This window comes from Ostrinia nubilalis, chromosome 15 (assembly GCF_963855985.1).
Source record: "Ostrinia nubilalis chromosome 15, ilOstNubi1.1, whole genome shotgun sequence".
Taxonomy (NCBI): Eukaryota; Metazoa; Arthropoda; class Insecta; order Lepidoptera; family Crambidae; genus Ostrinia; species Ostrinia nubilalis.
The window spans coordinates 7267448-7293443 of record NC_087102.1 but is presented as its reverse complement, the minus strand read 5'-3'; the positions used below and the strand labels follow the sequence as shown (position 1 = coordinate 7293443).

Sequence of the window (25996 nt, the reverse complement as noted above, 5' to 3'; positions counted from 1 at the left end):
ATTTTTAATTAATTCAAATAATTGCTCATATAAAATATTTATACTACAGTTAAAGTAATGCAAAAGTGGGACCTTATTAGATATTTGAGATTTAAATTTGTCTTTCTGGGATGCAGTGACTGGTCTATATTCTATTTCCTTGCTCGATGGCACAAAATGGTGTTGAAATGACGCTATTTGACCGCAATGATCAGAATTAACAAAATTTATTATTGATTTCTCTAGCACTAAGCAGTTACAGAATATATTGTCTAAGCAAGTAGCTGATGTTGGAGTCACCCTAGTTGGTTCAGAGAAAAGATTTAACAAGTTAAAAGATTTGAATAAATTTAAAAACCGTATTGAAAGAGAGGAATCTTCTATTATATTGATATTAAAGTCTCCACATACAACTACTTTCTTTGAACTATTACACACTCTTCTAAGTACCTCTTCCATTGTGGTTTCAAATAATTCATAGTTACTAGATGGGGGTCTATATACACATACAATAACATAGTCGTCCAGTTCTGCACATGACAGCTCAATAGTTCGCTCAACAGAGAGAGATACAATATCTTTACGCTCTTTACATTTTAATTTATCATTGATTAATATTAGTGACCCTCCACGAATAGCTAACTCTCTAGTGAATGAACTAATAAGCTTATAATTATTAATGCTCAGCATTAGTTCATATTGCCTGAGCCAATGTTCCGTTAAACATAAGACATGAATATTCAATTCTTGGATAAATAACTCAATTTCCAAGTCTTTGCCGGAGAAGCCTTGTACATTCTGATGCACTAAATTAAAACCGTTAAATTTCTTTGTACCCGAATTTTGTATGCCAGAGTTATCCTCTATTGTCTTACGATGTAATTTAAATTATGATTTGGAACAGATTCCAAGGGTCGAACATCCATGGTCTGCTCAATAAAAGCAGTTTGGCTAGCCAAATTAATGGCCAAATATTTAATAAAATATGATAGCGAATTCGCTATTCGTCTTTTACAATATTTATTCAGATAATTATATTTATCTATTGTCAATAAACATTTATTTTTTAAATAATTGTTAATGTCAATTACATGGAATTTGCATTGATTATATGTCAGTGTATTCAATGTCAAATTCAATTTATATCTTAAATTATTTTCCTCCTGTGGCAAGCTTCTACTGTAGGGGAATGTGAACAAAATTATTTTATCTACATTAAGTAAACATAAGCTATCAAAAATATTTAGTAGGTCTTTTTTGCCTACATTGCCCCTATTTCCTATTAAAATTACTAATGTGGTATTTATTGAGAACGAATAATTTGTTATTTTTCTCATAATTTGTAAATACCACCATGACGTTTGTTTTACTACGCTTGTTTATTTAAGATAAGCCTGATTTCGGGCAGCCTACGACCGTTAAGATAAACAAAATTCGCAACAGAATGTGTACTTTGTCATTTTTACATAGTAATGGCAACGTAAAAAGAAATTGCAGTGGATACTAAAAGAGTAAAGTAGAATAAAGTTTTGAAGTTTTAAGCTCTACTCTCATAATATATTTTATCTTTACAGAGAGTTACGTTTCTTTTGTTGGTACTTAAATGGAGATGTAATAAATGTAACTAACTGGAGATGACGTAATGCAAACAACGGTTAAATGTCACTATAGAGCTTCAGAGATCGTGAACGTTGGCTCGCGAGCCGAACTTTACTCGCGTTTGTTCGCCGAACATGTGTAAACTCCCAGTGACAGTGAGTGAGGGGAGGCCTGAAGCAGTAGAGCAGTTGGACCCATCGCCTCCCAATCCAAGATTCGAACAGGTCCCCACTGATATTCCTCTATAGTGAGAGTTAACTGTTGTTTGCATTACGTCATCGTTCAGAGATCGTGAACGTTCACTCGCGAGCCGAACGTTGATCGCGTTTGTTCGCCGAACATGTGTAAACATTTAGCTCTTCTTTATCTAGATTACGAGACCGAGTACAACGGTGAACAAGAGGAAGAATACTATGATAGAGGTCACGAGTACGTGGACCCAGTGACAGTGAGGAGGCCTGAGCCAGTAGAGCAGTTGGACCCGTCGCCTCCTAATCCAAGATTCGAGCAAGTCCCCACTGACAGCTCCGTTACTGAGTTCTCGTACGGCAATGCTGTCAATTTGAGAGGTGAGTTTCAAAATATTCTTTATTTTTGCTAACACATAAAATGTGATAGTATTCTATTTAGCCAATGTCACTTCTATTAGAATGTAAATTATAAGTTTTATTAAAATGTTTAATGATTGATTTTGTTATGTTTTTGACAATGATAATAAGGTTGAAGAACTAGAGAGTAATTTCTTCATTTTCTCCGTCAAAAATAAACCCGACGGTGTCATCCGGTGTCAACGGTGGCATCGTAATTACCGACCCGAGATTCAAGTTCTAAGGCTGAGTTGCACCAACTAACTTTTATTTAACGGTAACTATAAAAATAACCGGTACTTTTTGTATGGTTTTTGACAGATTTTTGACGTTTGTTAAAGCTAAAGTAAGATGGTGCAACTCAGCCTAAGAGTTTTCTGTTTACATAATGCAACGTCTCTTACGATCTTTTTGGTTTTGATAAAAACGACTGCTTTATTCGTCCCACGAAACTCCTATATCCGTTTAACGTAGTATTTTGCATGTTTCGATTTGCCACTTCAGTTGCAGGCGACGTTTCATTTTGTTAGGTTCACCAAAGCTCGGCACGACAGCCGTCTGTTCCCGTAAACAAACATAGAGTGTAATAATATGCAATTTCACGTGATAAAGTGCATTACGTAGTTTCCCGACTAATATTAGAATATTAAACTTAAAGATATAAAATTAAAAGGAATTTAAACCAAGTAGGTATTGGAAAGTCGTATGTAAACACGGCCACACTGTTAACTATCCATTTCCGTTTTTGCTCTCGCTCTCATCAAATGGTGATTCTTTGCGATAGAACGAGATGACATGACTGGCAATGGGCAGTTAACACTGTTGCACATAGTACCTTATATGACATTGTTTTCGCTCTTTGGATGTAATGGCAATCAAGAGTAAACAGAGTTTTCAAAAGAAGTTCACTGAAACGTGTCTCTCATACGAGTTTGGAATTTTATCGATATAATTTTCATGTTCTAAATGATTCATAAAATATTTCCCGCTCCAAAACTTTAGTAAGTCTGCTTGTTTTTATGTCTATTTGGTTTCACTTAGCATACAATTAGAGTCTCAAACTCCGTAATAATTTGCTAGTGAAACCAAAATAATAATTATGAAGTCGTAAAGCCGTTTTAATGAGCGCCATAAAACGTTCATAGCGTCGTTTCATATTTCGACGCCGGCGTTCTCTTGTCATAATATCCTCGAACGTGATTCTGTCGTGATATTCCTCGAGTATATTCCATTGGCGTAGCTTTCCTTTATTAATAATCTGAGCAACGAAACGCCAAAAATAACTTCGAATTAATTCCGTAGATCCAGGCAATTTGGCGGTTTGATAAAAACAAGCATTATGTAAACATTACGTTGTTTGAATTAGATTTTGAAGTGAAATTTGAAGTCGTTGCTTGTCGCTTTTATGATGGATACTAATCGTTTTCTACCAGCAATTTTCTAAATGATGACAAATGTTTTCTAACGATTGAGAAATTAAAACCGTAAAATGTAAGCTGATATTTTGAGACTATTCCAAAATGTTGTTCAATTCCATTTACCTTAATTTGATATAAAGTACCAATTTTAAAACTTTTTAAGGCACGATTGAATTAAATTAGAAAATATTACATTTTGAAGTAGGTGGTACTTCTAACCTTTTCTTACCTTACACTCTGTAGCACTCGTAAGTACGTACTTGAAATATTGCCTAGTGCTTTTAATCATGCTCACAAAAATTAAGTGCGGAATTAAATGTTAAGTCAAAGACAATTTTATAAAAATTTCTTAAAAATGTATCATTCTTTCTAGTGCTCTCGAGTAAAAGATGTTTTAGATCTGTTTGCCATTTACGAATAGATCGTAAATTCTTTTCAATGTACGTTAACTGACAACTTTACTTAGGATATTGCCATAAACCAATATGAGGGCGTAAACTTTAAGGTTTTATAGAGGAATCTGCATGGTTCAATGGTGCTTCATTCTACAATGCAATTTTGATAATCTTATACCTATTACTGCTGCTATAAACTCGTACAGGGTATTTTACTTTCAGCTAGCACATAAGCCTGTCAGTCTGGCATTCTAGTTACTCGTACTTGACTTATATTGCATTTTCAGACTTGTGTTTACTCTTTCTCTCTCTCTGCGATACCTACCCACGGCTAAAAAGATGTCGCGTAGGTATATCGTCCTAAATAGGTTATTCACAAAGACGTTTTGTGACCGGCTAATTTTCGTAGCGATAATCTTTTGATACTCGCAAAGCAAAATTTTCGGACGTGTGCCATGCATTTTATCGTGATGTCATTTATGACGTTGGCAGTTTTGGCTTACGGACTAACTATAGGTATAGGTATCATGTATTGTAAAGTATGCTAATGTAGGAAGACCTCCTTTGGCAGACTAGCGACAAAATTGCACCGTTTGAAACGGTTATTGTTGAAATTTTTGGAAGATGTAAAGAACCTTTATTTTAAAGGTTTCATTAAATTCAAAAGAAAAAAAGTAAAAATTTGTTCATGACTCAGTTATTTTCACTTACCCTTTCTTCTAGAAGTGGCGTTGGTGGCTCTGGGCGGCGCAAGCGCAGCTCTCGTGCTCCTGATCGTCATGGCGGGCGTGTTCGTGGCGCGCCGGCGCAAGAACAGTCCCTCGCCGGTACCCTCGCCGCCGATACTCGTCTACCCGCCGCACGATATTGCCGCACCTTGCTATATGTAAGTATTTAAAGATTATTATCAGAGTAAATACAAATGAGTAGGTCATCTTCATAGAAACGCACCGAGCACGGTTTTTATGTGAGCGCGCCAATACGTATGCGGCGCGCACGCACACACTGACAACACCCCGCTAATCCACGCTAAATGTGTGTGTAAGGCATGTGCTCGGTGGTGTAGCGGGGTACGCGGGGGTGGTGCGGGCGGTAACAAGCGCCGTCACGAAAGTTTAAGGAGACGTTTGAACAAGGTTTTTTACTAATAAAGTAATACTTAGTTAAAATTTTATTTATATTTTTCTTGTGATTACTTTCATGCTCCATCCCTGAGATGGGCGATGTTTTACAAAACCACGCCCTGTATAAATAAATAAATAATTCCTAATATAAATAAAACAAAATAAAAATAAGGATATGCTATACTGTTTACATACGGATACGGACATTTTAGTTCAGTGACGTAAGTGAGAATCGGTTTTTGCTAAGAATGTTATAGGCTGATGACTGTCCTAAAATGAGATTCTATTTCATACGGTAAGTATAGTAAGACTGAACTAATAGAGTCATGTAAGACGCCTGATGGCGGTTCAAGTGACACTTAATTTGACACTTTTCTCCGAAGGGTTCCAATCTTGTTATGGGGACGGAGGAGGCAATATTAAAACCAAAAGTACGAACATAGATGATGCCATTATTTCGGTACCTAGATAGCTAGACTCAAAGTTCCCTTTTTCTTCCATGCGTAAGTTATTTGGCAAGGTACACTGTAACGAAATTGATTATTTACAAACATCTAATGGACGTGTATTTCTGTGAATAAATGAATTTGAATTTGAATATTCAGCTAGTATTAATTAGCATAATAATTAGGCATAATTTTATATTTTTAGAGTGTCTTCGGCTAAGTCAATTACCATGACTCTTGATTATGTAGAGTAAAGATTAAACTTGCAAACTAATTTAATTCTAAATCGAAAGGTTAAACAAACACGAAGTTATAATGAAGTTAAGTTATACCGCTAATTCCGCAAATAGCAGGTTTATTTGACCGGAGTTTTCTTGAGTTTTACGTTTCTTTTTCTTTGCAATAATGAGCCTTTTTAAGTCCAGTCCTCATTAATCCTGGGCGGCTTTGCATTTAATTAATATTTATTCTATCTTTTAAACTTGAGTTTTGTTCAAGATATAGCCCTCAGAGGATGCGAAGTTTTGGAACGCAAATGGAACGCAAAGGTCACAGGTTTTAGTAACTTTAATAATACTAAGTTTATTATGCTACAGAAAATTTAATCCCACTACTGCGTGAAACGAGAGCCTTCCCGCTGGTTTGTTACGTTTTTGCTCAAAACTGCTAGATCAATTTTGTAGTCTTAATAAACTCTTAAGTAGGATTTAGGATAACTAATCCAGTAATCCTAAATCCTTCTTAAAAGTTAAACTAAACATTACAGCAATAGTGAACTTATGACCCATTTTAATGTGGTAAAATCATTATATCATTAGCAGGTAAAATAATAAACATACCTAAAAAAATCATAAACACTCAAATAAGATAATAGTAGAATCAAAACATTTTGCTAATATCATACTGCGGTAATTTGTATTTACACATATCCAACTTCTAAGCTCCGAGATTGGCGTACCTATTGGTCCTATGTAAACGTCGATTAGCCGAACTTCGTAAATTTGAGACATATCTACATATCCACCAAGTATCAACTAAACTAAACTTTTGTTGAATGCTTGTCAGAGTGTGTAAATTTGGTGTAAATACGTAAACTATTTATAGCTAGTGGCCGCTAGTGTAAAGTACCATACAATTATATTAGGCTAATTAGCTAGATAGATCTAATTGTATAGTATTTAACACTTAATACCCATCGACTAAATGTCTGCCATAAATAATGTACCTTAAAAATTCAAGATTTTTACTTACTGATTCTGGCAGTTAAACCCAGGTACAAGCTAAATGATAAAATTCTCACTACAGCCCTATTTGAAAACATAACCCTCCTTCTGGCGCAGTCAGGTAAAAAGGAGATATAAATTATGGTTGTATATTAAGTACCACAAACAATGCAAAATACCAATAAGCCTACATTTGCAACTAAAATAACCACGAGTCTATGAATAAATTACACAATATTATAGAGTCATTAAAATAAGCGATGCAATGTTTTCCAAGCAAACATTATTAGCGCTAACAAAAGAGCGTTTCGCACAGTGCGGTTGAAATAATTTACTGTAATTGTATTACTTAATAGTGAAATGATATTCAATACCGTTATACGAGCACAGTAAATTGCTTTATAATAATTACCAAAATTTGTTCCATTTCAAACTTAGCAAACTAAATTGCATGTTAAAATGTGTTTGTGTTAAATATAATAAGGCAGTTAATAATGTTTTAGCATTATTAAAAGTCGAAACTGTTCAACATTTTGGCAGGATTTCAGAATTATGGAAAACTGATGTAAACTGATCTAACAATTTTGTATTGAACTGCTTTGAACCAATGGGCTCGATTTCTATTAAAAAAATCTATAAAAAACCGTAGCTTAATTTTATTAAAAAAGATGTCCTGACAAACGTGACAGGTAAGTAAACACCATAGCATCTAACATACTTGTAATAAGAGCGTGTTTACAACAGCCTGTCATGTCGTCTGTACATCCCACCTTTATTAAATCAAAAATGGACCATAAAATATTATACTGTTGCACGTCTCCCGTGAAGGATTATGATTAATGGCCGCCTGACAGCCTAGTTAATTTCTTCTCGTATATTAACCGTGGTAATTTTGCAGCCTGTGTCAAAAGGACTAAGAACGTGTTACTTCTGACATTTGTCATTTGTTATTTTTGACCGACTTCAGAAAAGGAGGTTCTATGTTCCACTCTATGTGTGATTTTAACCTCTTCTCCCTCATATAATCTTGATTTTGTTATTTAGCATCGTCTGTCGTCCTATCTAGTCTTTGATTAGTACTAACTAAGCAATAGAGTTATAGAAGGCAAGAAAAAAGTGTTCTGTGCTTCTTAATTCTAGTTGACTTTACTCAAAAATGGATAGAATGTTGGAATAGTACTCGTTAATAGACTAGAAGCAAATGAAAAAGGTGAAATAGGCAAGGAAAAATAATTTATTGAGTTGAGAAGAACTCATAGTTTCTCATATACCTACTATTGCTTTTGATTAAAATAAACAGTTTCTGTCATAGGCCGAAATCCACGTGAGTGAATCCAAGGTCCAAATAAAGGTAGCAGAAGCAAGGAGTTTTACTTTTCACAAATTATTAGTTTTCCAAACTAAAGCTTCTTTTTATAACTTTTACAGAAAGACCTTTTTTGTCGATCGTACAAGTCGGCAAACTTCGGCGTTCCTTTCCACGCTTGTTAGTATCTCATAAAATTTTCCGGCTGTTGATTTGTCGTTATTTTTGCGGGCTTTGTTCGTATACAAAGGTAAAACTCTCTGAGTAATTAATGAGATGGATAACATAAAAATGATAACGGGAAACATTTTCAGGACATTCACCTGTTGGTAAGAGAAAAAGACGATGGCTACTTTTTAATAGAAAAACTTTATTGTATATTAGGCGCTCGGGCTGCCGTGCTAAAAAGTTGATCTTGGTATTAACAGGCCTGTTCATCTCCGAGAGTTTACATCGAAAACAAAACACGCACGATGGCCCACCTACAGGATACTATTCGACAAGGCCTCACATACGAGCGAACATTGACTCACGCACGCGTATTCTTGTGTATGATGGAAGAAAATAAAGAAAATGGTGTACTAAATACTGTGCAGTATTTAACTGCCTAAATAATAATAAAAACACAGAATGTACTTTTTTAAGTTGCCTCAAGACACTGAGAGGTAAATAAGTAGTTAATATTATTCATGCTAAATCATGTATTTCCTCCGCCATTTTCCGCAGTTTGGCACCTCACGTCAGATCATTTTACCGAAGTCAGCCCTATAGCTTCGGCGCAGTGCCGATCACTGACGTTTGTCAACAAACTGGTGCTTGACTCTTGAGACAGGCTAAATTACACCATATTGTTAATGACATTGAGTATACATTTGTTTAAATACTTTCGCGAAGTAAAACTTCTGTACGTAGTACTTATTATTATTCTGTGGTATTAAGGACATAGCACATTTATCAACCCAGAAAGGGATTGTAACCGTATCAACTCGAGGCGGTCAGTATTCTTTGTATAAAACTCACACTTATCCGCACCGTAACGTAAACGCCTCGACTCGCGATTGACAGCGCGAAAAAGGTGAAACGGTGTTGTACCCTTTCCGAGTTGATATTATGTCTGCTATGAGCTTTAGTCGCACAACCAAAGTTGAGGTGAACACAAACCCACACTGATGTAATATTTGAATACATAATACACAAATCAGTCAAAATACGCGAGACGTCAGCGCGACATGCGTACCTATACAGATACAAATTTTTCGCTTATGTAATAATCTTAACCCTCGTTGCGCGACCATAACGTGACTTGAATTCGAATAAATTTTAGTTCAATTCTCGTGGTTCATAGTTGATGATGTTTGTTAATCCTTCACGCCAAAATCGACCTTTAACGTGACTTGAAATAAATTATAGTTCAACTCACAGTAGTTACCTAAAACTATAAAACTGGAATTCTATTATGTAGGTAGGTACTTAATGATATTTTTTTAATCCTTCGCGCCAAAATACTGGGAAAGTATGTTTTATCGAATTTACACGCAGACGAAGTCGAGGGCATAAGCTAGTTATTCATAATTATCATGCTCCGAATCCCACTCCACATACACTGAGGTTATTCCCTCCTGGTTTTGTGTACAAAAATAGAAATAATTGGACCACATTAAATATTACGTTCCCTTTTACCTTTCATTAAACATGTGGGTTAGTGCTTCCGAAAAATATTTATCATGAAAATGTAGGAGAAAATGGTGGGTTGAACATGCTTCAATGTATTTAAATTTTTTCATGTGTTACAAATTCGAAAGTTTGTGAGGGTGGATCAATGGATGTTCGTTAGGTATTCTGTCACGCTTATACCACAGAGCCGATGTGTGTAGATATACATAGTTCAATTGTACAAAATGAGATAGTAGGTATAACTATACACCTGAGGTTTTGTCTGCAGTTTGGTGTAGTAGTTCGTAAATCACTACTATGCACAGGTCGCGGGTTCGATTCTCGCATAGTACAAACATTTGTGTGTATGAACATATTTTTTTGTATTGGTCTGGATGTTTCATCTCAGCAACAGGACAAACATTTGTGTGTATGAACATATTTTTTTGTATTGGTCTGGATGTTTCATCTCAACAACAGGACGTCCACTGCTGAACATAGGCCTCCCCCAATGCTTTCCATGCTGCCCTGTTGGTAGCGGCCTGCGTCCAGCGCCTTCTTGCTACCTTTATGATGTCGTCGGTCCACCTTGTGGGTGGACGTGGTTTTCGGAATAAGATTTTTCAATACATACGATGTAGTGGATGTGAGGGATATGCGTGTACGCCCGCTAAGCTAAATATGCTTTTGTTATGAGTGGGCTCACCACAATAGTCGAGCGGCGGTGGGATTCGAACCCGCGTTCCTCGGATCGCGAGTTGGCCAGTCCGACCACGTCTTCACCGTTGGGCTATTGTGGCTATAAGCTATTTTGGCGTAGGCCCGAGCTTAGGGCCTAACTTGTAAGGGCCTTACAATGTTTAAAAGAGTATTGACAAAATCATTTGTTGACAGGACCAAAGAGGTGAACTTTTCCCTGCCGACCCTCCGCTCGTCATCGCTGGGGGAGCTCCGTGACGTCATCAGCGTAAGCAGCCTCGGCAGCGAGGTGCTGTCCCCGCCGATGCCGTCACAGCTGCGATCCAACTCATTCAGTAAGTAGAACCATTTTCTTTTGAGAATTAAAGGCAGCCAGCGCTTAAAGTAACTGTCACATGAATAGAATGACGTGAAGTTGGCAAACGTAAAACCAGAGTAAATACAAATGAGTCGGTCATCTTCATAGAAACACACGGGCGCGGTTTGTATGTTAGCGCGCCAACACGTACGCGCCGCGCACGCACACACTGACAAAATTTAGCGGGGATTAGCGGGGAGCCAGTCGTGGTTGTGCCGAATTTGGTCAGTGTGTGCGTGCGCGCCGCATACGTATATTGGCGCACTCACATACAAACCGCGCTCGGTGCGTTTCTATGAAGATGACCTACCTACTCATTTGTATTTACTCTAGTGAAACGTAAACTGCCCGAAGCGAGTAGATTTATTTTATTTTTTATTTATTTATTTATTCTAGAAGGCTGCTTGAAGGCTTACAGAAAATCCAACGCGCCAACAAGTTATAGGTACAATCGTGCAAATAATATCAATTAAAAATGTCAATATTGTGTACAATTGTCAAGTAAAACGATAACAAATCAGTCAATAGTAGATATATATATATATATATATATATATATATATATATATATATATATATATATATATATATAGTATATTAGTAGATATATATATACAGTGTGTCCGGGCATGTAGTGATCAAACTTTAAGGGCGTAATCTATGGACAATTTTATAGATGAAAATACTTCAAATTTAGGGCCTGACCCATTTCTCGAAAAATTACATCGATTTAAGTTTTAATTTTTAGTTTACACCTCTTCTTTAAAAAACAAGTGAAAGCGTGGGTAGCTTAACATTAATAGGCAAATATTTTATATCATGCGATAGCCAATAAAATTATCTATTAGTTGAAGAAGAGAGCAGACACAAGTTTCATACATTTTATGGGAGTAAGAATGGATTTAATTAGAAAAATACATTACTTTTTTCACTTCTTTTTCAGTTATTTTCCAACACAAGAAAAACCAGGTCGTTAAGGTATGTTTTATTTGCATTGTATTTTTAGTATTTGAGCTATTCTACAAAACGAATGTAAATTTATTAGTCTACGTCTATTAGTTTCGACGTAATTATTGAACAAAGATACCCCTTCCCAGCGGTTACCATAGCGCACGCGACATGCGAAAATGCACTGCCTGAAAGAATCACACAGCCTATTCCGATTACTATGGAAACAGCTGGGAAGGGGTATCTTTGTTCAACAATTACGTCGAAACTAATAGACGTAGACTAATAAATTTACATTCGTTTTGTAGAATAGCTCAAATACTAAAAATACAATGCAAATAAAACATACCTTAACGACCTGGTTTTTCTTGTGTTGGAAAATAACTGAAAAGGAAGTGAAAAAAGTAATGTATTTTTCTAATGAAATCCATTCTTACTCCCATAAAATGTATGAAACTTGTGTGTGCTTTCTTCTTCTACTAATAGATAATTTTATTGGCTATCGCATGATATAAAATATTTGCCTATTAATGTTAAGCTACCCACGCTTTCACTTGTTTTTTTAAAGAAGAGGTGTAAACTAAAAATTAAAAACTTAAATCGATGTAATTTTTCGAGAAATGGGTCAAGCCCTAAATTTGAAGTATTTTCATCGATAAAATTGTCCATAGATTACGCCCTTAAAGTTTGATCACTACATGCCCGGACACACTGTATAGAACTTTATAATTAATTGTCGTTACTGTTTGTGATTTGTCATACACAGGTGAACTTTTCCTTGGCAGTAGATTTAAAAGGACGGGTAAATCACATAAAACATTTTTTTTTTAAGAATTATCAATAGGATTTGGACGAAACTGAAACGTAAAATACGCCTACGCGTTAGCAATGTATTAAAGGGAAGGTCCATTATCACCTTCCCATCCAACGCACTTGTAACTTTAATAACTTTTTTCGATAGATTTAATAATTAAACTACATTTACTTTATTAAAGTGATAGTGATTTTTTTTAATAGGCCAGGTTATTTTTCAATCATAAAGCAGGATTTTGAGTCTTTTCCGTTAGAAGGTGTTAGCCAGGGCAAACGTTTTAACATGATAGGCACGCGCCAGTAACGCTCAAAATGGATTGAAAATGGAAACCATTCGGCTGTGCACATAGATTTTTACAAGGATAAAAACATGAACGATGTGCTGACCGGTCCCGACTGCAGAAATAAATTGTAGAGAAGGATTTTTACAAGAATAGCACGAATAAAGGATTGGAATTCAAATGCAAATTCTATACGCAAATGTAGTAGGTATAAATTAAATATGAATACTGGTGGGTAAAAGAATTGTACGCCGAGTATAATTAGGTTTCCACATTTTTGTAGAAAAGTTTTTGTTTAATAGAACGACATGTATTCGAAACGTTTTTAAAAATAATTTACATGATAAAATTACATAATTTAGAATATAAGTATTACAATGAAATTTCTAAATAATACACTTAAGATTTAAATTTCTACTAAATACCTGTTTTCTAAGCTCAAACCACGTTTAAAGTGTGGATTGTATATGTCAAGCTACTATGATAACACAATTACAGACGAAAGTACATTAGACATACATATTTTTAATTGAAAATAACCACAAAAGATGTCACAATGATTACCTTGACGAGCCGTCATCTGACTTACAACTGTGCCTCTCCCATGAGTTGCCATCGAAATTTTGTATTCGTACTCCTATACTACAGTCGATAGTGTATTTACATAGGTCGTTAAGTAAACTATGACGTTTCGACATTGACAGTTATAGACATGACACACACCTAATTAAATATCGACCTATCTTTTGAAATGCTCGATAGGTAAACTCATGGTAGAACTACTGTGTGCTTACCATGAGTTTACGTTAGGTGTGCTTGCTAGCGACTGCGTAAAAAAATGACATTAAATGTATGACATAGCACCCCTAGTGGCTACTTTCAAGAAATAAAATCTTCATAGATTTTTTTAACGTATTCGCTAGCGAGCACACATAACGTAAACTCATGGTAAGCACACTGAAAGTTTTATATTCGATTATGCGACTGTTTTGTGGTCTCATCTGGTCCTGACGTTTTCCCATTTATTGTTTTCAATCAGAGTTTTCATCACACACAAAGACAATTTAATTACCTTCCGGCACAAGATTGTTTTGGCATAGCTTTGAAGACATGACATTTTTTGTTTCTGCAATCTTTTTATTCCCTTACATTATTTTATGTTTACCTCAATGCCAATACCAAGCATTGTTTAATCTTAAAAGGTTCGATGTTTTCTTGAAATGTTAATATAACAGAAAGAAAAATACCTGTTATACTGTCTATATTACGTGTTACTTTCAATAACATTATTATTACAATCCATTTTGATGATACAGTTTAATTAGTGGATTCCCTATGAAGCAATTACAGCGTTTATTATGAAAAGCGATATCCGTTGAAATTACGGCACATTCTTTTGATATTCGGGTATCAACCTACATTATTACAGATTATCGTTTGAAATTGAAAAATTTGTGTAACTTATTTTTTCTTCTTCGTAATGTGCCACTGAAATTATCATACTTTTAGTGAAACTCAAGGTATAATGGTTTATTTATCATTTACCGATCAATATTCGTTCATTTTTGACATTATTTGAATGTAACTTATCCACGTTAACCCTTATTTTACATGGTTATATGTGAAAACCGTACGATTCCATAGTAAAAAAAAACTTTTTTTACCCTCAAGCAGCTCAATACTAAATCATTTTGACAGTGTGTACAAGGTCTAACAAAATATAATTTTGTTTACCGCAAACCCTGTCGAGTACATCAAAAATGCCTGTATAAGAGGCTTACACTAGCGATTATTCACGGCTCTACCTGCGTGAAATTCGTTCGACAAAAATGCTTTATCACCCTGGGGAATCGTGAATGGGGATATTCCAACATAAAGTAATTACATGGAAATTCCTACATGTTTCGGCAACGCTTGTGTAAAAATGTATTGAATACGTAATTCGAAGGCAGTCTTTATTAATCTTATTTTCCGAAGATTTCGAAGCATTTGGTTCGTTTCGATCGTCTTTGTGTCTCATTCGCTTAATAAATATTTCATGCAGATACACCCTATTAAGGGCAATCAATAACGTTTCAAGAATAGAATGTTCGTCGCAGTTTAATAGCTAAATCGTTATTAATTTGCATCAAACGTACTATTTATATTATCGTTTCAGCCAAATGACGTCCATTGTTGGACAAATGCCTCCCCCGAGGATTTCTATAACGACCGATCCTGTGTTGCCCGCATCCAGGTACTTCCCGCGACCTTTACCAGATTGTCGGTCCACCTAATAATTTGAACGAACAACTAAGATAGACAGCTGAACCACATAATAATAATAAGTCTGCGTCAATATACTTTGGAAAGTTTGTTAAGCCCCGCTAACATTTATACCAATTAGCAAACTTTTAGATGGCAATTTCGCTATCGATCAAAGTTAGGTGTACCTTAATTACTTGGAATTGGAGTAAACCTAACTTTAATTACTAGTGAAAGCAGTTAAAGAAATAAATTTCTAGAAAAAGGATTCTAGTTCATGCTGTTTAGGCGGCTCGATAGAGTGAAAATAAAAAAATACTGGGAGGATATTGGTGAACCTTACTATGTTAAAACAAAGTTATTATTAATTACAAACTACTTAAAGTCTATGCCTCCTTATTAATAAAAGTTATACCCTAGTTGAACTCTGGTTTAAATTGTCATTTAATATGGAAATGTCATTTTAATCCAGTGTTCATCCCGGGTGTAACTTTTGATTGTATATCAAATTATCAATTTGTAGTACAACCTTTGCTAAGTTTGACCAGACTCACACTAGAGGCGCAGTGTAAAATGTCCAAGGATATTTATATTTATTTATATATTTTGTATTTATCTGAGTATTTTTTTTTTACCTTAGTTAATACTCATACAAAATAATTGTTAGAACAAAAGACTTTGTACACTATTCATAATTTCGTTTTTGGTTCATCTTAATATAATTATGATTTGAAGAGAACATGGCCAGCTCTCCTCTTAATTAATGAATTGTACCTCAGCACGAGTTTCAAATAACTTTTGCCGTAATTAACAAGAATTTATTTTACTTTCGTAGTCTTGGAATAAATAAACGAAGACACGGTAACAAAAAGCAGAAAAGCTGTATATTTATGTTGGAAATATCTGTTTGCGTCTCAATAGGTCTGTAGTTGGTGACCTTTAAAAGAAATACTTAGTTCAATCTAAGAAATCTTTCATAAATAACAAAAATATTTCGGAGTCTAAAGGATTCTATTTATGCCAAAGTGTTTTGTGATAGAGTTTATTTTGTGAAGGGCTGAGTAAATGCTAAGAAAAAAACTAAAGAATAAAGAATAGGTTCACCTTCAGTGAAATACCAAATAAGAATTCCAATGAGTTTTTAATAACCTCCCAAAGAACACACTTTTAATTACAACTTTTCCACCTAGTTTTGGATTTTTGAACAAGATCTGAATATGAATCAGTTATTTACTTATTATGGCTATGTAGAGCCCGCCATCACTTCATTTGCTTATTAATACTTGAACTGGCCTATTTTCTTCCTATTTATAAAAGAAAACTGCGTTTAAAAGACCGACTTCAAAAACTAAACTGACTCCAAAAAGTACACTAAAAACAGAAATATCATAATGTGTTGTTTATTTATTAAGACAGATACATGACCATGATTGATATTCTCGGAGTCGGTGCCAGTGTACCAAATGCTAAGCTCAAGAAACGTACTAAATTTACCGGCAGGCACCCCTCGGATTGTTATCAAGAACATGCTAATACCATGAAACAAAAGAGATCCCATCAAAAACAATACTTGTCAAAAAAACCAAGTCTCGCAACTCAGTTGTTCTACGGTAAAAAGTTGTGAGATCCATGTAATACCAAGTCCAGGCCAGGAAATCTTTAACGTTTTACATGGGTGAATATCCCAAGCACGTTTTTTACGCGGCGGAGCTGAGAATCGATGGGAGAAATGTAACTAGAGCGATGATTTTTTTTCTGTATATAGTTTATACAGCGTTTTACACGATAGCAAAGTCTTCAGGACAATAGGTAGTTATTTTATGTACTAAAAAATTTTCAAAGACCCAAAATCTAATAGCGGTGGCGCGTCCTAACTCTATTTCTACTCATAAATTGTGTTATTCCTTCTTTCTCGGGGATTCTAGTAATTTAAAAATAGTATAGCCATAAAATACATTATATAAGACTTCCAAATGATATGAAAGAAATGTGATATTTCATATTTTAAGTGTTTTAAATAGCCTTTCAAAACTGTCCCACAAAAAAAAGCAATTACAGTGGCTCAATTTCGACACTCTCTTACTTCTCCAAAGAAGCTTTGAAAGACGTAGAGTTCTTCTTCCCTGCATCACTCAGCTGTGTCCTCCTGATCGGGCTATAAAGACTTGCGACTTGTGGTATTGTTTTTCCAGCAGACCCGTAAATATTTGTATCAGCGGCACAGGAATACAAAATTTTTCAATTTCGCTGGCAAGTGTATGAGTGAAAGCTACTTACTTAGATGCTAAACGATTCTTTAACATGATTAAAGTTTGGTGTTTTGTTGTATCTGCATACAGAAATTATAAATCAGAATTATAGTTTCCTTTATAATTTGAATTTTGTTACAGTTTTTTAATTCCGGTGGCGCAATTTCGGTGGCTCCGGTGGCGAATCTATTGCCAGAATTGGTCTTATTGGCTCTGGAGCATTGTACCTAGGTCTACTAAGGTCTCAGTCATAACTACAATATCGTCAGTGAATCGAAGTTGTGTGGTGTACTCGCCGTATCTTGATACTGAGCTCGGTCTAGCTCAGAAGCTTGAAAACCTCTAAATGGGAGGTAGTGAAGACTTTAAGAGATTATGGTGTCTCCAACTCTGAACCCTCGCAGCAATCAGATAAGTTTCGAGTTCTGATCTTGGGGGAGGGCTGATATGATGAAGTTTTCATACAAATACTTCAGAAGTTGCATGTATCGACAGTCAATTTGACGCCATTAAAGAGACTGTAGCATAGCCCAGGTCTTGACCGAATCGAAGAAGGTACAAAAAGGCCAAGAATAATGACTGATTATAGTCCTCAGTCTTCTGCATAATTTGACGCAGCATTAAATATGTACGTAGTATTACGAACGTCTTTTCGAAAATAAGGTTGTCTGGGAGACTGGATGTTGGATAGCGAGAGTGTCATGTTTCAGGAAAAAGCTGCCTCACCTGACTCTGGACCATCGCCAACGTCCATTCCATTCCAGTCTCTACCACCACCACCATGTCTTATTTTTTGGTTTATCGACCAATAAACATGGTGGTATTTAAGAGAACTTTAGTACTAGCATTCCATCTGATTTCATAAGCTCAGTTGTGATTTCATTATCTCCTGGTACATACCTTGTTGTTTTTAATAGGGCATTCTAATCTCACTCAAGCTAAAGTCTAGGATATCTTCGCTAAAGTGTCAGAATAATCTCGATCTTCAGCCTAATTACTAGTAGTGCTTCTTAATCTCTCCTAGCAGCTTAGGCATTTACCAAAATGGTTCTGCTATCCTCGTTATTCATGTTGGTATATTCAATTTGGTCCTCGCAAATACATACTTTCGATTTATTACAAAAAATCGTCTCTATAATACACTTTGTATCAGCGTGAGGACTTGGATAGCTATTTAAACATCGATACTAAGCAGAATCTTAAAAACAGATGAGAATAGTCCTGAAACAGCTAAAACCCTAGTCTCGTAGGTTGCAATCAATTCTGCCTCTCGAGATGAAAATTCGTGGGGTTTTGGAGCTGGATTGGCACTGGTCGTGGCTTAGGCTTCATCAGTCGACATCTTTTGAGCATCTTTTATTCGGCATTCTTCTATTTCGGTGATGACTTCTTCTTCTTCCTCGGTCCCTCACTGATGAGGATCGCAACCGCAGATAGTGTTCCTTCATAGACTGCGGTCATAAGCTGTGTGGTGATCGGAGAATGCAAATGTGATTAAATTGCCTGTTCGTCTAAAAATGATTACTACATTTTGATTTTTGCAGTACTATTAGGATGCAGCTCAGTACGCTTTTACAGTTCTGGCATCTTTTGCTAGGCCTTCTCTCTCTATGAGGCTGGCTGGATTTAGTCCTCCGTTTCTTAATTGTACTACTTTCATTTAGCTCATTGTCGCTAGGTTTGCATAGTTTTCCGTTAAATTACCCTGTCACAAATATGTAAGGTGTAAGTTCAGTAGCTGGTGTAGATCTAGAAATATCTTCATACTTAATCTCCAGTTCGCATGGTCTTTAGCGAATAATTAGTTGCGTAATTCTGAGTATAGAATAGGTATGATACCATCATGAAAACTTGGCTAGCCTGGACCAATATTTTTACTTATGGAAGATAAACCTAACACCAACCTGGGGCAGTTGGTCGCCCTCCCGGGACTAGAGTTGGTTTCTGGGTTTGAGGGTCATGTATGATGTATTTGTGATGACTATAGAATAACGGGGCTGTTGGCGGCTAGAGCCAGAAAGTTTTGGATTTGTTTTCTATGGAGGGATTTTGCCGTTATCACCATGCTTAGCAGGCTGGTTGGTAGTTCCAGTATGATAGTATAATACCCGGAAAGATGCTGCAGCCCACCCTCCAGTATTTTGATTCCTTAGTCGGCTATTACGACTCACGTGGGAAGATCTGATGCTTTTTTAGGGTCACAACACAGGCCTGAATATTGTTTTTAATTATAAACATCTTTACTGGATAATAATACTTAATTGATTACAAATAAATAAAAGTAATTTGAGACAATCATCCGTAACATTCCGAAGTCCGCTGTATAAATAAATTTCGGTGGATTGGTTCTTAATTCCGGTGGCTCAAATACAATTTCGGTGGCTCTTGATAATTTCAAATTGACATATCTCGAGAAGAATTAATAATATTTTTTTGATCTCTACCATATCATTGAATAATACAAGTTATTTACTATTATTTCTGCCACAAAAAAGTTTTGGAAAGTGGAAATTAAAATTCGCCACCGGAATTAGGCAAAAAACGACTTTGTTGATATTCACCCACATATATTATTGACTTGGCCATCGCACTAAATAATTTAATTTACACGTGTTTTCATGCGATGGCCAAGTCAATATATTTATGTAAAACGTTAAAGATTTCCTGGCCTGGACTTGGTATTACATGGATCTCACAACTTTTTACCGTAGAACAACTGAGTTACGAGACTTGGTTTTTTTGACAAGTATTGTTTTTGATGGGATCTCATTTCTTTTTGTATTTTGTAGACAGCAGTTATGTATCTAGAAAACTGGACCGAAATTGAAAAATTTTACTCGACTTGGCGGTTGCACTACCGTGCCCCCAAATATCATTTCTTTTTGTATTTTGTAGACAGCAGTTATGTATCTAGAAAACTGGACCGAAATTGAAAAATTTTACTCGACTTGGCGGTTGCACTACCGTGCCCCCAAATATTTTAGTTTTTCCTTGATTCATACACCAAACACTACTTATATTCCAAATTTGAAGCTTCTAGGTCTGCTAGAAGTGCCTTAGAGTTTTGATGATCGGTGAGTCAGTCAGTGAGTGACAAAATTAAGTAACTTTGACCCGTTATAATTCTTAAACTACTGGTTCAAATTGAATGAAATTTTAAATATACCGTGTCTTTACAATGCCTGCATAGCTAATGAAAATTCAGCCTTCTAGTTTTATCCACAACGAAGTTACAGGCGGTCGAAAATGGCCTGAATTGCTTCGAGAAAAGGATGGTACGGCCGTGCCGCTTTTTAGCTCGACTTGGTGGGGGCACTGCCGTGCCCCCAGATTCGTTCTAGCCTACGTCTGTATCACAATAGATTTCAATTAGTGTTCGACATTGCTGACACGAACTCTGAAAATCTACGCATATGTCCGTCCCACATGCGTTTTAGACCAAGAGCCAGTGAATGCCAGACCTACGTTATTATAAAAGCTGAAAGTTTGTCAGCACATGCTCCCAACATAGGTAAGAACTTTGGTGCATCATAAAGTTTGGATCGTATCGTATGGCAAATCGTCGTGGTAAATTATTGTCTGACAAGGGGTCGAAACGGTCAAAATTATCTGGTTGATGAATTGCCCAGTTATTAGGATACAAATAAAAATAACCTTTCATGATACAACGGAACCTACAGTCTAATGAATATACAGTAAAAGCTACTATAAAAGTTAGGCTTTCGTTATTACCTATGTTGGGAGCATGCGCTGACAAATTTTCAGTTTTTATGAAATAACGTAAGTCTGGCGTTCACTAGCTCTTGGTCTAATACGTTTGTAATGAAATATCATTGTTAGTTTCAAAGTATTATGTTATTTAGGTTCACATGGAAGATTTATTACATTTATTACGAGAAACGAAGCGAAAGCGTGTTCGCAAATATATCTAACCAATGTTCGCTTATTAGTTTAGGAGTTTGGATGAGTTTATGTGTGGGCTCCGCGCCGCAAAACCAACTGTCAGTTCAGAATATTATGATTTATTTTAAACTTTATTACTACTCTGAACCAATGGTAAGGTGACATCAAATCAAATGTAAAATAGGGTAAACCGTATAGCTATTGCCCACTTAAAGATTTCAAACTCATTGAGATGAAAAATTAAAGAAAGTATTTTAATTATCGACCATTTATGACTTTATTCTTATAACTGAATAAACTGTTAAACAGAATATTAACAGTTTTTAGTTAAAACTTACGTAACTTAGAAAATATTGAAATAAATTTAAAATCCTCCAAAAAGTACAGTCATTGCCCATTACTTACACTAATTGCCCACATCAAAGCACAGTAATTGCCCAGTATCTTAAAACAAAATAATCAATTTTAAAATGACAAAATAGGCTTTAAATAAATAAAACAAAACATTAAACTTAAATTCTAGTAGTACAGTCTTCAAAATTTCAAAATAAATTGGCTTTATTAACATATTATCAAATATTTCTTGAGCTGATGTTGATGAGTCAGAATCGGTAGAGACAGAATCATCTACTTCAAAACATAGATGACGCAAAAATTTGAATTTTATATGTATTTATTTTTTTATCTTCTTTGATATCAGTTCAAGTGGTTGCTCAGAATGTTCAATTAGCTGTTGGTTATTCTTCCCTAAAGTTGTATCTATTTCCTTACAATTAACATTTTCACTAGTAGATTTAACGTAGGATTTTCATTTTTTGTATTTTCGTTTGAATTTTTATCAATTTTTTCAAGCCAAACCATATTTTTCAGCAATTTATCTTGTAGATAAATTGTTGGATACATCTTGTACAGCTTCGATCGCTTTTAGCAAATTTTCTATGCTATATTGAACTTTTGGAGTCTTTGGCATACTGAAAATGAAACATTAAAAGCCATTTCATGTTTAAATATTGAAATGGCTTTTAGCCATTTCAATATTTATTCCTGTAAATTGCAAAACAAGTCTAGCAATGAGCAACTTAAACACTGCTACTGCATGGTGGCAACACTCTAATAATAATTGCCCTGGGCAATAACTATACATTAACATATGGCAATAACTGAAATGACGGTGGGCAATAACTAAAAATATACAGATTTACGTGCAGTGATTTATCCCAATTCTGATGTCGGAGAACGGTCAGAAGGGGCAAGACATTATGTTTCACCAGGAAGTTAAATAAAACGATGTATAGTTTTTACACTATAGATTGTTGTATTTCGGTAAGAATACAATAATAACAATAATAATATTCGAGCAGTCTCACACACAGGACCGAGACAACCATACCGAGCGGCGGGTAAGGCCAGAATGCCACGACTTTTTTTTTTTTTTTGAAGGGACGCGCGCTGGTAGCTTGAGGAGCTTTTCCAGCTTCACCGGGCAGAGTGGCGAGTACAGAAGGTACTCTAGCCGTTTGGCGATCGTCGGTGCGCGTGCCGACGAGGCCGAGTGTGGGCTTCGCGAAGCGAAGCCCAGGCTCGTCCGCGTCGGTCGCAGACCGACGTTCGCGATCGGGCCGTATCGAGCGCATAAGGCGCCCGATCAGTGGCGAACCCAACTAGAGGGTTGCCCACCGCGGTGTTGGACCAAAGTCCAGCCTTCGGTGGGCTCACTCTAGTGGGCCCGATCGAGAGGACTACGGACGCGGCCTGAGGGCGCCACGGTAGGCTCGGACCTCGGCTCAGGCCGTGTCCGGGGGACGGATAGGGGAGAACCGGCCCGGTACATGTCTGTACCGTCCGAAATGGAAAGCAGGGCCTCGTACTCGCCGGCGAGTACGGTGTAACAAGCTACTGTGTTGTGGAGTAGTTGGCGTGCTTAAGGCAGTGATGTCTGTGTTAAGAAATTCGGTAATAGGATCGTCCGGGTCGTCTAGGACATGCCTAGGTCGTCGGTATTGGGCAGCGACATCTTTCTGGGGTGTATACGTGGCGGCGCTAACGATAAGAGGGTTCTTGTGGTTGATCGCTTTATCAAAGTAGCGGCGAGAGGCTTCTTTCATAAAGTGATCAATCGATGGGATCTCGAAATCTCTATGGAGATTCGTATTACGCACGAACCACGGGGCATCCGCGGCTCGGCGTAAGAATTTGTTTTGGAGGGTCTGGAATTTCTTAAGGTCCGTGCAGGAAGTGTGAGCGAACACCGGACTGGCGTAAGTCAACACTGGACGGATGCAGGTTTTGTAAATTGTCAACTTATTTCTAAGTGACAATTTACTTTTCCTTCCAACTAGGTGGTAGAGTCGGTGGATGTAGTGGTTCGCACGGCTCAAGACGCGTCTGAGGTGCGGAGCGAACGATAATCTCTGGTCGAGGGTGACACCTAAGTACTTGGCCTCACTTTTCCAAGGAATAGTTTGGTCAAATAAGGTGAGATGGGTGGGGACATTAGGACGAGTGCGAACCGGAGGACGTTTCGCAGACAAAGCCCTAGAAAAGTACACTGCTGCACTTTTTTCGGGATTTACCTCGACACGCCACTTCCTGAACCAATGCCACGACTACGGTCGTGCTCGTTCTTTTATACAGCCATCCCCACCCAAACCGGCTAGCAGGTAGCGCCCGACCTGTCTCGGTACGGTCAATACAACTTCTTTTACTTACTGCAAACTATTTTATAACATAACTAGACATTTACAATAAATCAAATTATAATTTATTACATTTAAAATTAATGTTGTTATTATTATTTGGTTTTATTTTTATTAAAATGATTACTAAGTAATTATATGACAATCAATATTCTACGACATATTCAAGAAAAAAAATACCAAATAGGTCATTTAAGAATAGTGTTGCATACATAATAAATCCTTATAGATAAGTTTAGTAGTATTTTTTAGGCACAGATTTTTTTTAATTGAATTTGACTAAGTCAGATTTTACAGCGTAAAATGTCCCAAAATCAATTTTTATACGCCTCTTTTAAAATTTTTTGTACCCATGTATTTATACCATGAAAAAGGCACTACTTTCTTTGCGGCTATGCTACATTTTTTTCTTAGAAATGTGAGTTTCATTCAACATTGAATTCTGAGAACCAAAAGGCGTGTTCATGACGTCAGAGAACACCTTTGTTGTTCTTTGAGTTATGTTCTGAAAGCTGACCCAATTAGGGACCGAAGAAAGACGTACCAATGCACGTCAGTGCATTTTACTCTGCAAAAAAGAATACGTCATCAAAGATGTTAACAATACTAAACATGTAGCGACGATATACCGTTTTCGTTATTAAATGGGCCTAGCAATTTTTATTACAACATATTATGAGTTTAGCGTACGAATAGGTAGGTATATCTCTTTTTAAAATTAACTTCATTATTATAAAAAGTATTTTAAACATATAAAAAAAGCTTTCCGTGTCACACCGTTTCTGAAGTAAACTTAATTTGGAGTCATAAATTGATTCATAAATTGGTACATATGGCCACAGTGTTAACTATCCATTTCCATTTTTGCTCTCGCTCTCATCAAATGGTGATTCTATGCGATAGAACGAGACGGCATGACCGGCAATGGGCAGTTAACATTGTTGCCGATAGTACATTCTGGATTATTTTACAGCAGATTCTAAAATGCCTTCCATAACTAGTCCATAGTCATACGCTAGGCGCCTACGTGAAATTAATTACTAAATGGTACCCGGGCCTGCCTTTGAAGCCCACGTTCCGCAAACCGCATAATTTGGGCTTTCCTGTTGTCCTTTGCCCGTGCTTTGTAGAGATGGGTCAATTATTTATTTGATATAAGCGACTATTCGACTATATTAAAATTGCCGACTAGTTTACAATACCGAAAATTGCGAAAAACTATTCTACTCTCTCAAAAATCATTGATTCTGGTAGCAAAATACCAGTTAAAAAAAAAACAATACTGAATGTTGCCATTTTGCATTCTCCCTCATTCTGTCTCTTTAAGTTGATTTTCATGTAAAGTATAGATACTATTGCCATATTTTTACATAATTTTAGGTAACATATCCGAAGATGAAGATTTAAAGACTTAAAAATATTCTTAAAATTATGAGACAGTGCCGATAACGATCGGTATATTGTCGTCTATCTCGACTAGTCGGCCCACCACTAGTCCTTTGTGATCATATCGGATACCACAATATGTCAAACGTGAGAAATTGCTATTAGAGGCGGTCGTAGCTATTCTGCGGATGCGTTCACAGTATTAACGAATGAATATTTTATTTCATGCTTTATGGAAATGTTGGATTTAAAAAATACATTCTTGCTTGAGAATCTTCATGTACCCACATGTATTATGGTTATCACAGTAGGTAACTATTCTGAGAATATTTAGTATCACAATTTGAATTTTTAGTTACAGTATTATTGAGATTCAATTCTATCGAGATCTTAGATGAGATTCCAAGAACACTTAGTTTGAACTCTATTTACTAGGTTTGTTGGAATACTGTTTGATAGCATTTTAGTTCCTCGAACTATTCCCAGACTATTTATAGATCTCTTTGATGTACAGTCGCGGAATGAAAAGGTTCGTCACCTTAGTGTCGGTTTTCGCTTGCACTAGGTACCTACTGTAAGAGTCAAACCTGCCAACATAACCGTGCAAGAAACAGTGCTGCTAACATTTAAATAAATATGACGTTTGCTAACGAATAAGGTTTTGCTTGTTTATTTTTCTATCCCATCCC

The 25996-nt window shown here is 36.2% G+C and overlaps 1 protein-coding gene across 3 annotated transcripts in view; it reads left to right on the top strand.

Moving 5' to 3' along the window:
* The window catches only part of LOC135078846 (synaptotagmin-15-like), a 102177-nt gene that overhangs the window by 26155 nt on the left and 50026 nt on the right, over nucleotides 1–25996 (top strand). For 2 of the 3 annotated variants that reach the window (XM_063973407.1, XM_063973408.1), the window contains exons 3-5: nucleotides 1950–2147; nucleotides 4702–4864; nucleotides 10625–10764. In XM_063973407.1, the coding sequence (XP_063829477.1) occupies nucleotides 1950–2147; nucleotides 4702–4864; nucleotides 10625–10764 (501 nt within the window). The remainder of the gene's footprint in view (nucleotides 1–1949; nucleotides 2148–4701; nucleotides 4865–10624; nucleotides 10765–25996) is intronic. The other variant, XM_063973409.1, reaches the window with a different exon arrangement.